This window comes from Ciona intestinalis, chromosome 11 (assembly GCF_000224145.3).
Source record: "Ciona intestinalis chromosome 11, KH, whole genome shotgun sequence".
Taxonomy (NCBI): Eukaryota; Metazoa; Chordata; class Ascidiacea; order Phlebobranchia; family Cionidae; genus Ciona; species Ciona intestinalis.
This window is the reverse complement of record NC_020176.2, coordinates 2,614,731-2,628,376: the sequence shown is the minus strand read 5'-3', so window position 1 is coordinate 2,628,376 and position 13,646 is coordinate 2,614,731. Positions and strand designations below refer to the sequence as shown.

General features: G+C 34.5%; 6 protein-coding genes and 3 long non-coding RNA genes across 11 annotated transcripts in view; 4 read left to right on the top strand and 5 right to left on the bottom strand.

Annotated features, from left to right (window-relative positions):
• LOC100182383 (mitotic checkpoint serine/threonine-protein kinase BUB1) overlaps positions 1-1,100 on the bottom strand; it is a 15,297-nt gene extending 14,197 nt beyond the window's left edge. Inside the window, exon 1 of the mRNA XM_026836756.1 lies at positions 811-1,100. Coding sequence (XP_026692557.1) covers positions 811-903 — 93 coding nt within the window. The 5' untranslated portion in view covers positions 904-1,100. The remainder of the gene's footprint in view (positions 1-810) is intronic.
• A 568-nt stretch (positions 1,101-1,668) lies between these two features.
• LOC100180046 lies at positions 1,669-3,792 on the bottom strand. The gene is made up of 5 exons (XM_002122379.5): positions 3,532-3,792; positions 3,093-3,322; positions 2,594-2,809; positions 2,204-2,410; positions 1,669-2,005 (listed from the first exon to the last, which is right to left on the bottom strand). The coding sequence occupies exons 1-5, from the start codon at positions 3,599-3,601 to the stop codon at positions 1,817-1,819; spliced, it is 912 nt and encodes a 303-aa protein (XP_002122415.1). The 5' UTR covers positions 3,602-3,792; the 3' UTR covers positions 1,669-1,816.
• LOC113474695 lies at positions 1,990-2,289 on the top strand. The gene is made up of 2 exons (XR_003396384.1): positions 1,990-2,107; positions 2,173-2,289. It is a non-coding gene; the product is annotated as an uncharacterized LOC113474695 (long non-coding RNA).
• On the bottom strand, positions 3,659-4,785 carry LOC100184748 (tubulin polyglutamylase complex subunit 1-like). Its single transcript, XM_002121207.4, has one exon. It carries the CDS (start codon positions 4,686-4,688, stop codon positions 3,894-3,896), a length of 795 nt encoding a protein of 264 aa, XP_002121243.1. The 5' UTR covers positions 4,689-4,785; the 3' UTR covers positions 3,659-3,893.
• Positions 4,786-5,395: 610 nt separating this feature from the next.
• elo (polyunsaturated fatty acid elongase) lies at positions 5,396-7,739 on the top strand. The gene is given in 5 exon segments (NM_001033842.1): positions 5,396-5,562; positions 5,810-5,972; positions 6,291-6,462; positions 6,694-6,821; positions 7,500-7,739. Coding segments are annotated over 5 exon segments (870 nt in total).
• A 420-nt stretch (positions 7,740-8,159) lies between these two features.
• Positions 8,160-10,777, bottom strand: LOC100175378 (FK506-binding protein 2). Its single transcript, XM_018814144.1, has 4 exons — positions 10,006-10,777; positions 9,644-9,756; positions 9,229-9,275; positions 8,160-8,546 (listed from the first exon to the last, which is right to left on the bottom strand). Exons 1-4 carry the CDS (start codon positions 10,156-10,158, stop codon positions 8,431-8,433), a joined length of 429 nt encoding a protein of 142 aa, XP_018669689.1. The 5' UTR covers positions 10,159-10,777; the 3' UTR covers positions 8,160-8,430.
• On the bottom strand, positions 8,617-9,220 carry LOC113474693. The gene is made up of 2 exons (XR_003396382.1): positions 8,828-9,220; positions 8,617-8,708 (listed from the first exon to the last, which is right to left on the bottom strand). It is a non-coding gene; the product is annotated as an uncharacterized LOC113474693 (long non-coding RNA).
• Positions 9,282-9,616, top strand: LOC113474694. The gene is made up of 2 exons (XR_003396383.1): positions 9,282-9,516; positions 9,552-9,616. It is a non-coding gene; the product is annotated as an uncharacterized LOC113474694 (long non-coding RNA).
• Positions 10,778-11,328: 551 nt separating the features above from the next.
• On the top strand, positions 11,329-12,924 carry LOC100182382 (glycine-rich protein 23). 3 transcript variants are annotated; one of them, XM_026836599.1, is made up of 5 exons: positions 11,329-12,017; positions 12,063-12,377; positions 12,452-12,471; positions 12,655-12,706; positions 12,819-12,924. In XM_026836599.1, the coding sequence occupies exons 1-4, from the start codon at positions 11,794-11,796 to the stop codon at positions 12,693-12,695; spliced, it is 600 nt and encodes a 199-aa protein (XP_026692400.1). In that variant the 5' UTR covers positions 11,329-11,793; the 3' UTR covers positions 12,696-12,706; positions 12,819-12,924. The 3 variants fall into 3 exon arrangements, with proteins under 3 accessions (XP_026692400.1, XP_026692401.1, XP_002121317.1); XM_026836600.1 differs by having other exon boundaries at positions 11,333-12,119; positions 12,183-12,377; XM_002121281.2 differs by having other exon boundaries at positions 11,335-12,377.
• The last annotated feature ends 722 nt before the right edge of the window (positions 12,925-13,646 follow it).

Sequence of the window (13,646 nt, the reverse complement as noted above, 5' to 3'; positions counted from 1 at the left end):
TGCTTAAATTATATCGGGAATAANACAATTATATGAAATATAGAAGCACATAAACCACAATTGTTTTCTAAAATTTTAATAGTTTATCAAAGGTATTATGACGTAATCATCGTAAATTTTTAATCCACGATGAACGTGCGTAAAACTTTTCATTTGTTTCTACCCATTTAGATACGTCGTTTTAATAAATGTAATATCATTTTAAATTCACCGCATAATGGTTCCATGTGACATAATTTGTGACAAAATTAGTACAGTAGGTGTTAGGAAAATGCATTTTTTTTAATGTTTGCACGAACCGTTTCGTCATTTTAGCTATTCGCCGTGTTCTCGCAATGTAACCGATGCGGTTAAAATAGAGCGCACGTTTATGTCGTCAATAATTACAGAACAAAGAAACCAAAGAATATATTGTCGGCCGAACGTAAGAAAGTTGATTTTAATATAAATAGGATTTATTTCTACTAAAAAATCCGGACGTTTTTCGACGATCCGGACGGTGACATTATCACTGAAAAAGGGGTATTTTTACAATCCTGATTGACTTATTAGTATTATTATAATAAAAATAACAATCTATAACTTTTTTGGAATTTTATTAAGGAAACTTCTGTGGCATACATAGCGTAATTTATCTTTACTATGCAAGCAGTAATAAGAGACAGTTTAATACAAATTGAAAATACAAATACAAACGTTCGAGCTGAACAAGCAGAAGACAAATATAAGAGTTGTTGCATATTTAATTCGAAATAAAGCAGATAAAAAGCTTTACTTCGCAACAAAACACATCAAAAAGTTACAACTTACCTGTAAACTTGCGTTGAGGTAACTTACATTTCTTCCATGTCGCAAAGGTTGAACGTTCTCCTTACAAACCTCCCACGTTATTTCATTCGACATTTTTGAGCAGTAATTTTAATTTAAATCTTGCTCTTGTGATGAAGCCAATGCTAATTTCGGAGAATATCAGTAAAATGTTGCAGAATATTTAGAAATATACTTCTCTTTATAAAAACAAACAAAGTAATTAAGTCGCTTCTTTTTAAATTCCCGCTTTAATTCCAAAATACTTCCTATTACCAGCTGCGCCGACAATTCAGAAGTGTGGGACCACAATTACAAAGCTTTGGGTATTTATATGTATAAACTATTTCTAGCGATAATCAACAGTTTTTTAACAAACAAAAAAATGACAAAGTAAATTAAAAAATCTTTGTGGCGAAATCGTTTGTTTGCACAATTGCGTGTACTGCTAAATAGATTAAAGTCAAAATCTTTGTGTCGCCTGTACCCAGACTTGTGAAAAACAAACAAGTAATCGGGAAACAGTTTGTTATTGTTTGTTTTTTAGCCTTGAGGTCACATTATTATGCCGATCAAAATAAAAACACCAACCAAGAGATTAAAACCATAATCTATTTGACATACACCAAAGTCGTTTCGCTTAATTAAAATATATTTTCATTTTTGGTCCCAAATCGTTTCTATTTTGTTTTAACCTTTTTGCAAAATAATGTTGACTTGATATTAAACTATACAATGTTTGTTACAGCTACTGCAATAAACATTTCCATGTTTTCACCTTATCCACTAACCAAACTTGAATATAAAATACAAGGTCACAATGTCAGTTGACCTTACAAATTAATAATAAACAAACCAACACTGAGTACCGTGCAACTTTATTGGTATAGATGGGCAGTGTAAGCTATATTCTATTTTGCATCTAATTGCAGTAATTGAAGATATTAATACTATATGTACTATACTTTGTATTTTACTGCAGTTTGTAATAACATAAGCATCATGCATTCTAGGCTTTGCGCTTCCATATAGTAGCATGGGATGCAGTCCATTGATGTTTGCGATAAGTTTCACGAATTAGAAACGGGACATCTGTTGAATCAACTAAAGTAAAATGTGGGCCAAGCAGAGACTGAAGAGTTTCAAAAGCACGAACTTCCTTCCCATCACCATCGATAAAACCACCCAGCCAATTTTCCTGAATTAAAGTTTGGTTAAAGCTAGACGTACATGGTGCAATCACATACATATTATAGCAAGTTATAAAATGGGTGTCCTCTTATACATGAAGCACATACAGGTATTAATACACAGCAAGATAGCATGCACACTGTTCAGTTATAACATTGCTATTTTTTTATACAGTATACAAACATGAATAGAAGTAGCTACATACCTTTGGGGTATATTCTCTCAGGAAAGTGTAAGGACTTAAAATGACAAGGATTCCTCCTTCAGCAACCAAGTTACTTAACCTCAGCAGAAAATCAGTTGGGTTGGGAAGTCTGCAAATAAGATTGGCAGCCAACACACATCCAAACTTCCCCAAATCAAGTGGAAGATTGCAAGCATCTCCTTGTTGAAATTTACAACGACTCCTGTCCTGTAGATATAGATGATCATTAATAAAAATGTCACAAAAAAAATTCATGAGAAAAAATTTCAATAGTAAAATGGCATGTAGAAAAAATATCATTAATGAAAAATTTCATGTAGGAAAAAGCACATAGAACAAAATTGAAATGCTGGTGTTCCGCACTATATCCAAGCCACAAACAATACGAACCAAGTGTCCAGGAATGACTGCTGTATGCTTGGTGGTTAAATCTCCTTCTACCAACACTTCATATTCCATGCTGCCTTTCTCTTTTAACACGTTGCATGTTTTAATAAAGCCATGGCTGTAGTCCATCCCAATGACTTCATCAAACTGTGCGGCGAGCTCAAATGAAGCACAACCCACTGCGCACCCAATGTCCAATGCCCGGTTTGCAATTTCAGCCTGAAGTGTTAGCATTTAGAATATATATATATATATGTGTATGAAATTTTTCATTAATGATACAACTAATATGGATTACTTAGGATTTAATATTCACTATTCATATCACCATTGGTTTAAAAACTTGGGTTTGTGTGTATCAAAATCAATGTAATACAATGACAGTTCTTAAATTTTTAAGGTGTTTTATTATTTTTTAATTATACTACTAAAAGTCACACATAAAACTATTTATAGCTAGCTGCTTATTTCTAATTACAGTAGTAGAAGTTATTAAACTTACTGAAGGGGTATAATACTGCAAGCAAATTTCAGCAGTTCTCTTTGGAAAATCAAACCCATTTTGGGGGCCTTCAAATTTACAATTCACGCTTGGCCCACCATAATTAAAAGCAAGATATTCATTCAGCATTTTGATTGATTCGTATGGGTTCTCAGCTTGAGCTTTAGTTTTGGACTGTGGGCAACATTTTCCTCTGTTCTTGTAAAATATGTAAGCTGCAAAACCACCACCTGTAAAATAGTTAAGCAACTGTTAATTAAAATACCAAAAAAGTCTGTGGCAAATAAAAAAAGGCCCAAGCAGCTTATAATAAAATAGAAAACTTACTGAATTTTTATGCAAATAAACAAAAAGTACACCTATATAGGATAAAAAGGTTATGTTCTACAGATAGCCTACCTAAGTTAGAATATATTGTTGTGGCATGATATACATTTACCTGCTACAATAGTGGAACCCAACATTAACTTCCAGTGGTGCTGCATGAAACTACAATCACAAAACTTCATTTTGAAGAAAACTATTTAGAAATAAATAAGAAAAAAGTCTAACAGGAGTTCAAATACTGAAACAAGGCGAAGTTACAAAATATTGAACAGACAGTGCAATTTTAACCACAAATATAGTATTAAGCACCCACAGTTGAATTACCAAGAATTAAATATATGGTGTTATAATATAGATAGAAATATACAGTGTTGTATAGTATAAAAAAACTACAAAAACAGTCTAATAGTAAATGTTTACAGTACTGAAACAACATTTCACTTAAAAATGCTTAAACCCTAAAAAATAATTTTCTCACTTAATTTGTTTTACTTTGCCCAAAAATATTTCCGAGACGGCATAAATAAAATCTGTTTGGTTCATGAGCAGTTTATTTTTGGAGCTTTCCGATGCATTTATCATTGCTACGGCTAGTTTATCTGGCCTAAGATTATAGCCAGCATTGAGGGAAAATAAACCACTCTTACTTTCATAATTAACTGAACCATCAATTGCATTCTGAAACACAGCTAATGTTGCATCGCATATTTGCTTGTCAGCCATGCTGTTATCAGCTTTGCTGCACAATATATGAAATAAATCAGCACCAAGTTCCACATACTCACTACATACAAGGCACACTATGACACCATATCGGAAAACATCAAAAGGGACCATTTCATTTGATCTACAGCAAACTTTTGCGATTAAATTTGATAAAATATTTTTTGGTATGTTTGTACCAAGGGTAATAAGTAGTTGTTCATAGTCACCGCCAGTAAGGCCTAAACGTTGAGGTTTTTTGGAGTTCGTGGCTTTCGGGGCACTGATGACATCATATGCGATCATTAGATTAGTTTGGAATGCTTGCTGGGAATGGTGGGTTAGTTTCAACGTTTTCACTGCACTTTGAAGTTTATCAGTTTTCTCTGCGGAATTAATGGAGTCAAAAAACTCGGCGAGAAACAGCATCGGGTGTTGTGGCCTGTTCTCTATTAATTTGAGCATGGCTTCTTTTATTTGCTGCGTCACTCCGTTCCGTTGCATGTATTCACTATTTGCTGTTATTTTGTCTTCAGTGTTGGCCAGGTCTTTCCTTTTATCAGCCATATTAAAATTTAAACATCAAACAGATTTAATTCTATCCAAAACAAATATTTTAATACAATACATGCATTTAGTTGCGTACGAGAACTTCGACCTTGCCTCCAAAAAGCTTCATAAAAATGCGGAGATTTTAAACGCGAACAGAGTTTTTATATAGGCGGGGACGAAATATATTCCAAGAAAATATTGTTCAGTACTTCAGTTTTTGCTCCCAATTAATCATGCGCAAGAAAATGAAACATTATTTTTAAAATCGTCACCTCGAGAACATTTTGTTACGCAATTAGTGCGAACAAAGTGATTGGGGAACTAATACATGTTCGACCATTAACATTAAGCTCGTAAAAATAAAACACTGTGCAAATGAATATATATTTTATTATGTTTGCGTTAAAACAATTATTCGTTTGCAAACTCATAAACGAGGTAACTATATTTGCGTTTTAACCAATGTTAATATATGTACATATATTGAACATATGTACATATATTGAACATATATTAACATTGGTTTTAACGGTCCGTACTGTTTTTTCTAACGGCATTTTCTCAACAACACCTCAAGAATTTTTTTCAATAATTCTCTCGCTGCTCAGTTCGAGAGAATGTGAGAAAAACTTGACAACCATCCGTTATCTGTCTGCTGTCTCATCATACGTCAGTGACAATCGTTCCAACACGCGTACGATTTGAATTTATTTCGTAGCAACATGGACGTACTTCATCGTTTCTTAGGATTCTACGAATGGACGCTGACTTTCGCGGACCCCCGAGTGGCAAAATGGCCTTTAATAGAAAACCCCCTTCCTACAATTGCTATTGTGTTGCTGTACCTGGCGTTTGTTCTGTATATTGGGCCGCGTTTTATGCGAAAAAGGTTAGTTTGAATTATTTTTTATGTTAGCTTATATTATCTGCCATAGATTGTATGTTATTTTTCTATCTACTGTAGTATGTTTTTACTGTAAGTTGCTTTCCATAGGATTAACTTTTAAACTCCAGTTCTTGCTATGATAATTAAACCATTGTAATTGTATAGCTAAATAAAATGTTATGATATGCCAAAGCTCTGATTTAAATTAACGCATATATCAACAATTTAAAAAAAAAATATTTTACCATAGAGCACCAGTTGACTTTGGTTTATTCCTCCCTGGATATAACTTTGCTTTGGTTGCATTAAATTATTATATCCTGCAAGAAGTGGTCACTGGGAGTTATGGGGCTGGGTATGATTTGGTTTGCACACCACTTCGAAGTGATTCATACGATCCCAATGAAATGAAGGTGATACCTTATTATGCATATTTCCTTTAACTGCAATGGTTCTTTGTTTTAGCTTCCTTTTTCCTTTAGTTTCCGTGTACATTGTTTTAAAAGCGCTCGAAATTTTTGTCTTATTTAAAAGAAACAGACTTCTCTGTTAACTTTGTATTTTATTCCCAACATCACCTCATATTTCTTTTTTTTTGTTTCAGTGTTAATATATACAACTTTAGTAACAACTACTAACCCACAGTATTAAAAATGTCTAGCTTTGGGCTATAATATGCAAATAGCCCAGAGCGTTTAGAACCTTTTTTTAACCACATCACTGCGATTCAGGTTGCAAACGCTGTATGGTGGTATTATGTATCCAAGATAATTGAGTTGTTTGATACTGTGTTGTTCACTCTACGCAAACGAGACCGACAAGTAACTTTCCTTCATGTTTATCACCATTCTACCATGCCCCTGTTGTGGTGGATTGGGGCAAAGTGGGTGCCTGGTGGGCAATGTAAGTACTTAGACCTACAGTGGTCATGTTTTGATAGCGGTTATTAACTTATTAGGCTTAATTTGACCCAATAAAGTATGTGGTCAATTTTTAAGCATTATTTCTGAAAACTTCTTATTCATTTTGTTGCGGTCAGACACTAACATCTTTTTATAGAATATGTATTATGTTTTACTGACAATAAAATTGTTTATAAATGGTTGCTACACATTATTTTAAACCTTTTTTCAGCATTTGTTGGCATCATACTGAACTCCAGTGTTCATGTTATCATGTATACGTACTATGGATTGTCAGCCTTGGGGCCTCACATGCAGAAGTTTCTATGGTGGAAGAAATATATCACAATGTTGCAACTGGTATGAGTTATTCTTGTAATTTTAATGTAGTTTTTTCCTATGTGTACTGTAAACCTATATGGGTAAGGTCTTATGGTGAGGAATGCCAGGTGACCTGGAATTTAGACCACAGTTGGCCCAAAAGATATTTCCCACACTATAAATATTGGGTATTTTTAAACCCTAGTAAGCCACAAGGTGTTTATTCAACCAATATTCTTCTCATGTCCTTGTTACTTTCAACTACTAAATACTAAGTTAAGTTAAATAGAATAACATACATATAAATACATTCATTCAAATCTAGTTTATTTACTTACTGAAGCGGGGTGCTATGTGTGTTTAATGTCTCTAAAATAACCATGAACCATAAACGTTTGTTAAACACTAGAATAAAGTGACAGCTTTTTGTGGAAATTTTTTGGAATTTGATATTCAGCCTAACTCCCACAATTCTAATAAGCTAGTACGTTATAACGGCAACTAAAGGATACGCTTTAAATATCATTTCCTTCCTTTTTAAAGGTTGCTGAAAAGCTTATTATCTTACCTATTCTAATGCAGGATTATTATATTTAGTTACATAGATATTAATTTTACTAATATAAAATATAAAGAGTTTATGACTTTGTTAAACCTATGTAGTTCTATTTAGTTTTCACCAACCACAAAATAAATAAAGTGTCCATAACTTCCCAGGTTCAATTTGTTCTTGCCATCTACCATACTGCTCGATCATTGTACGTTAAATGTCCCTCGCCTGTTTGGATGCACTGGGCACTTATCTTGTACGCTTTCTCATTCATTTTGCTTTTCTCAAACTTCTACATGCATGCCTATATCAAGAAATCAAGAAAAGGGAAAGAGAATGGCAGTCGAGGAAAAGGTGGTGTAAGTAATGGAAAGGAAAAGCTGCACGCTAATGGTAAAACCGATTAAAGTTCCTTTTTCCTAACATCCTCCCCAGAAGCAACTAATCAAGTCTATGTTTTCCACCAATTTTTTTTTAATTTTTAAAAGTCATTTAATGTGTGACAAAATTGCCACCCTAATTAAAATAGTTTTGCCTCTGGGCTCTGTGTATTAGCAAAAACTACTATCTGTTGTTTGATATTAACTGCTTACCTTAAAAATAAGCTCAATTTGTATGTGAATGACCTATGGGTCTCTAAGACTGTGGCAAATCTATTCAATAGCTGCCAAAGCAGTATTTGTAGGACTAGGAAATATAAAGACTCAATGCTTTTAATTGAATGAATGGTGATAACGTATTATTAACCTGAAGAGTGTGTCACATGTCTTAACTTTTGTAATTGCCCTCTAGTTCTAAATGAGCATTTTAAAAACAAAAATATTTTTCTGTATGTTTTAATCCACATGTTACTGATATTTTATAACGCTAACATTTGCTTTCTTAACTTTTATTAGTGTTAAATTAATAATCACCCAATTTTGCCCCTTAACCATGCTTCGTTACAAAACACATTTTTACATCAAGCTTATACACATACATTATACATTGCATTTATTGGTACACAATGTCACAATTTATATGGAATGCAGTTTTTCATCTAAATTTTTTCATCTCTTTGGCAATCACTGTATTCAGAGAATTAAATAAGTTAAATTTTTACAATTCTTTTTTTGCATCATCTTTTCCCTTGCCATTAATTTTTAGCAGCTCGACAGTGAACACCAGTGTAGCTCCGCCAGGAATTTTACCACCAGCCCCTTGGTCTCCATAACCTGTAATCAAGATCTTAGTGACTAAAAGTTTAAATTGTTATCTTGGTGCAGAATATGACCCACCCAAATCCTTTGTTGAAAAGGTACATTTATTTGAGTTAGACAAACATTGAAAGCTACACCTACGATATTTTAAAATGTTATCTCAAGTAAACGACACACCTAAAACAAGACGATAGGTAGGCACATATGTTGTTTCCGCAATATGTTTATTTAAGTTTAATTTTGGGCATTATTTACACATATTGTGGTTATAAATTTAATTTTGACAAACGACACACCTAAAACAAGACGATAGGTAGGCACATATGTTGTTTCCGCAATATGTTTATTTAAGTTTAATTTTGGGCATTATTTACACATATTGTGGTTATAAATTTAATTTTGACTGTTATAAAGTAAAAAATAATAGGTTAATGTTAGTTTAATCTCTAGTTTCATGGTTTTGCGGTAAGGCACATACATAAAATATTGCAACAACATAGTGATCACTAATAGATTGTAGCACCCTGGGTGTCAAAATGTCTGTACCACAGGTCCCATGGCACTGTAGGGCCTCACTCACGTAAAGTAGAATAGTTTTGGAATACAATATGCCTTTAAATCATTAAAAAACTCAGTATTTCTGTACATCCGGATCCTGTAACTTTTTGGCAAAATAATTTATAAACATTATTCTCACCTAAATGAGGAGGAATCACCAATTTTCTCTTTTCCCCAATGCACATTCTATAGTAATTATAATATAATAATTTATTATTACTGATTACAAAATAAAAGAATGAATGTTGACTGTAATAATAATATCTGTGATAGTGTGATGTAAAAGCAACCAAAGTTATTATGAAAGACTAAATGCACCCCAGCAAGTTAGGACCATTGGGCACAATTATCTTAACTTCTTTCCATCATCTTTGTAGTGGTAAAAAAGTAATTGAGACAAAACTAAATTACTAGCCTATTTTTACATGTTCAAGTGTTTGCCTTTGCAAAATGTTACATCAGGGCTCTAAGTCACGGCCCTGTATGCAATTTAGAAGCAAACTGAATAAACGTAACATTAACAACAAGTTGGTATATTATGACGTATGTCTCACCCGAGTAGACCTTGGTCCCATCCCCCAATAACTTGCCCTGCACCAAGCTTGAACTCGAAGGGTTGTCCTCTCTTTAATGAACTATCAAATTCTTCTCCATCTTTTACAACTCCCTGCAAATCAAAATGTTTCATGCCAAAAATTTAATTCACAGAAGTGTTAGTATTAGTAGTATGGTGTAATATATCATGGTCACTTTCAAAGTTTCAAGATATAACATGGGTATGTGATATGTGAATCTCAAACACACAGCGTATATTGATACACTGCATGCTATCTGCCAAGTTACATACACCAGGAAAAGCTAAAAGGCAAGTTTTAAAGACATTATGAAGGTCCTAAATGAAATAACTTATATGTACAGTATAATGCATTGATAGGGTGTCTCCTTTCTTCGATTTTTGAGTACATTCTTCCTTTGGAATTTTCTTTTGGATTCCAATTTGTAGCTTTTCAAGTGCATCGACTACAGTGAAAATAACAATAGCGAGAAATAGAACAGAGTAAACCTTCATGATTGTGTTAAAAATAAAACGTTCCTGAAATTATAGAAACGATTTAGATAGGCAAATACAATACAGTTACACAGTGGTTATAAAATTTAAGTACGTGCTGCTAAAATTTTCGAAATACTAAATTTTTTCTGAACGTTCGTAGTTTCGTACATGACATGCCACACTTTTGGCCACGTAAGTACATACCGTACTTGTTCTTGTTGGGCACGTCAGTGACCTTACAAATCATTTTACGTAAACAGTTGTTCGTTTTTGTGATCTTTGTAATATTATTTTCGTTTATCTTAATTCTTACATCCCACATCTTAAATATCTTGAATAAAATCCAAACGTATATTTAAGAATTTCGAAACAAGTGTTCAGATTTAAACCAAATAGTTAGCTAAATTTAGTGTTACTAAATGAATGTGGTAGACTGGTAGTTATTAAACTTACACATTTCATATAACTTACTTTGGAGTAATGGATTTTCCTTCTGTTTTGGGGAAACTATCTCTCTTTTTGTAACTGCTGCTAGAAATGTTCTTTTCCTTTCGCGGTGCTGCTTTCAAACATTAGTTTTAAAAGATTAGCCTACATTTTATTTGTCTCTTCGATTATGAAGGTTTCAAAATCAGCGACAAACGTTCATAGGTCTAACTTGTAAATCAGCATGAACTGTATACATTAGGAAACAGGCAATACGGCGCTAAAAGTTTGCCCGCCAATCAAAGAGAAATGAGTGACACTTCTTCATTCGCGAAGAAACGAGAAGTACAGTTTTCTCGGAACTTTTTTAGGAAAGACCTCCCCGTTCAGACAAAACGTTTAACATTGTTGGCAGTTCTCCTTGAAACCGATAACAACGCCGGGACATCTTGGCATGACATGACAGCTTAATTAGGTTCCGGGCATAGAATTGTGGTGACAGCCATGAAGCCATGTTTGCATTAACTGCTGGTTGGATACAATTACGCTTAAATGGATTTCTGTAGAAAAAACACATTTCCTTTATTGGCAGCTTTTTTGACTTTAAGTTATAGTAGGGTGGGGGAAGACGGGACACCTTTTCATTTTGTTTTCTCTTTCCATTTGGTAGTAAAGGAAGAACATTCAAAGAATTATAAAACCGTATATACATACGACTTCCACAGACCGTTGTTGATTCTTTAAAACACGATCAGGTTATTTGGAAATTATGTGTTAAAGGTGTCTCATCTTCCCCCACCCTACTATATAACACGCCGGTTTAATTTCATGCATTTCCTCCTGCCTGTAGTTGGTTGTTTTCTTTTGTATCCGCAAAGTTTAAAAACGACTGTTATGTTTCTTGCTTGATAACTCACCGCGGGCCTATACAACAGTGGCAGTAACGAGCCTCTCTATATACAGTATCCTCTATTTTCGATGCTAGCCCGTAACGTTCGCACTGTTCTAGGCAATGTCAACTGGTATCATTTGTTACAGTACTGGCATGATCGTTTCAAGGAAAATAATGATTGGCAGCGGCACTGCGAAAAGAAGAGAACATTCCTAGCAGTCAAGAGAGAGATTCCGCAAACCTTATGTCGAAATCAGTAACTCCGGACTTAGCACGGGTCTATATAAATCGTTTCAGGAGCCAGTAACATTTAACTGTTTACCGTAACTCTTAAGATGAAGGTTGCTTGCATTTTAGCTATTTGCGTTGTCTATGCCGAAGCCGCCTATCTACGTCCTCTGAATTTTAATCATCGTACAAAGCCTATTGCTAGTGTACCTAGTGGAGTTTTTTCTATAACTTCAACTGGAGGAAGCGGCAGGCTTACTGGTGGCGGCGGAAGTGGCACGCTTTATGCAGGCGGAAGCGGCAGGCTTACTGGTGGCGGCGGAAGCGGCACGCTTAATGCAGGCGGAAGCGGCAGGCTAACTGGTGGCGGCGGAAGTGGCACGCTTGGCGGTCTAACCTTCAACATTGGTGGTACTGGAGGCGGAAGCGGCAGGCTAACTGGCGGCGGCGGTAGTGGCAGGCTAACTGGTGGCGGCAGGCTAACAGGTGGCGGCAGGCTAACTGGTGGCGGCGGAAGCGGCACGCTTAATGGAGGCGGAAGCGGCAGGCTTAGTATTGCCACCAGCGGTGGTCTGGGCGGACACGGTTGTACTTGTTCTTCCGGTCCAACCCCAAGTCCAACTCCGATTCCAACTCCAAGTCCAACCCCGACTCCAGCTCCAAGTGGAGGATGGAGATGGAACAACAAAAGGTGACTTGAAACTATAATAAAAAAATTAATGCTTCTGCTATATAAACGTTCGTTAATTTTTTTTTTCTTTACAGACTTCAAGCTGCCCTTGCTGGTAAGTTATACTTTTATGAATTATGATTGCACGATTTGCTCAAATGTAGACACGACTTAGTTGCCAGATTTTTATTCACGTGACAGGAAAACCTTTCACGTCGTTTTGGACCTGGATCGTTATAATCTTTTTGCGCTTACTAGATTAATTTTATGGTCAAGCTGACTTTTGTTTAAATTTTAGACGAAATAATGAACAGCAACTTTGAAGATCTTCTCCAATAAATCTTCTTGCGGTAAGATAATTTTTTACCCAAATGTTAACTGAAAATGTACCGAGCATAACTGTGGTATTACTAGCATTAGAAAATTTTGACCTCTTTTTTAACGATTGAGTTTATATTTTAGATTTCATTTAGCAAGAAAGGAACAGCAAGTACTTGTAAAACGAATGCAATGTATTGCCTGATTGCTGTTAAAATTTTGGAGAGTAAAATAAATTTAATATACCAAACCCGATTTGTTTTTAAAGTTCCTTAAGTGTAGCTTATAGAAAGTAGAAACAGTTAAGCTTAAGTGATACATTTTCCTATGGAAAAATGCCATAAAATAAATAAAAATTTTGGAAATCTCATACATTATTGTAGCACGGTCGAATTATTGAGCACGTAAGTGGTCATATACAACCGTTTACGTCGAGCTAATGTAGTTGCTATGACAGCGTTTTTAGAATTAACCACATAATATTAGCGGTAAATATGTTTGATTACAAAAGCGAATAATCCCATTATGTATGAATTTTGTATGATTCTTTTATGTATGAATTTTTGGCTTTGGCAAAATTAAAATACAATATATGCACTGGTTTGGTTTGTTATAGCTTTCATGAAACTGTTTTGTTCATAGTACTCTCTTTTTTTTTCTCCAAAAGACGACGCTATCCCCAAAAACGTAACGACGATTTTAGTTCTAGCTAATTATATTTTTATATACCATGTTGTATAAAATCCAGGAGCGTATTAAGGAATTTAAAAGTATCACATTTGAGCATCTATACGACCCTATCCGTATACAAATTGTCCCTTTAATCTCGACAAAACCAGTTGGAGTCGCGTAAAACCGTAAACACGACTAACCTATTCAAGAAAAATTTTGGCCGCACGTTGGTGGTAGAGTTTCAAAAACGATTTTTTGCATTGCAAGTTTCTCAGTGCGGACAATTTAAATGTAAAAAAA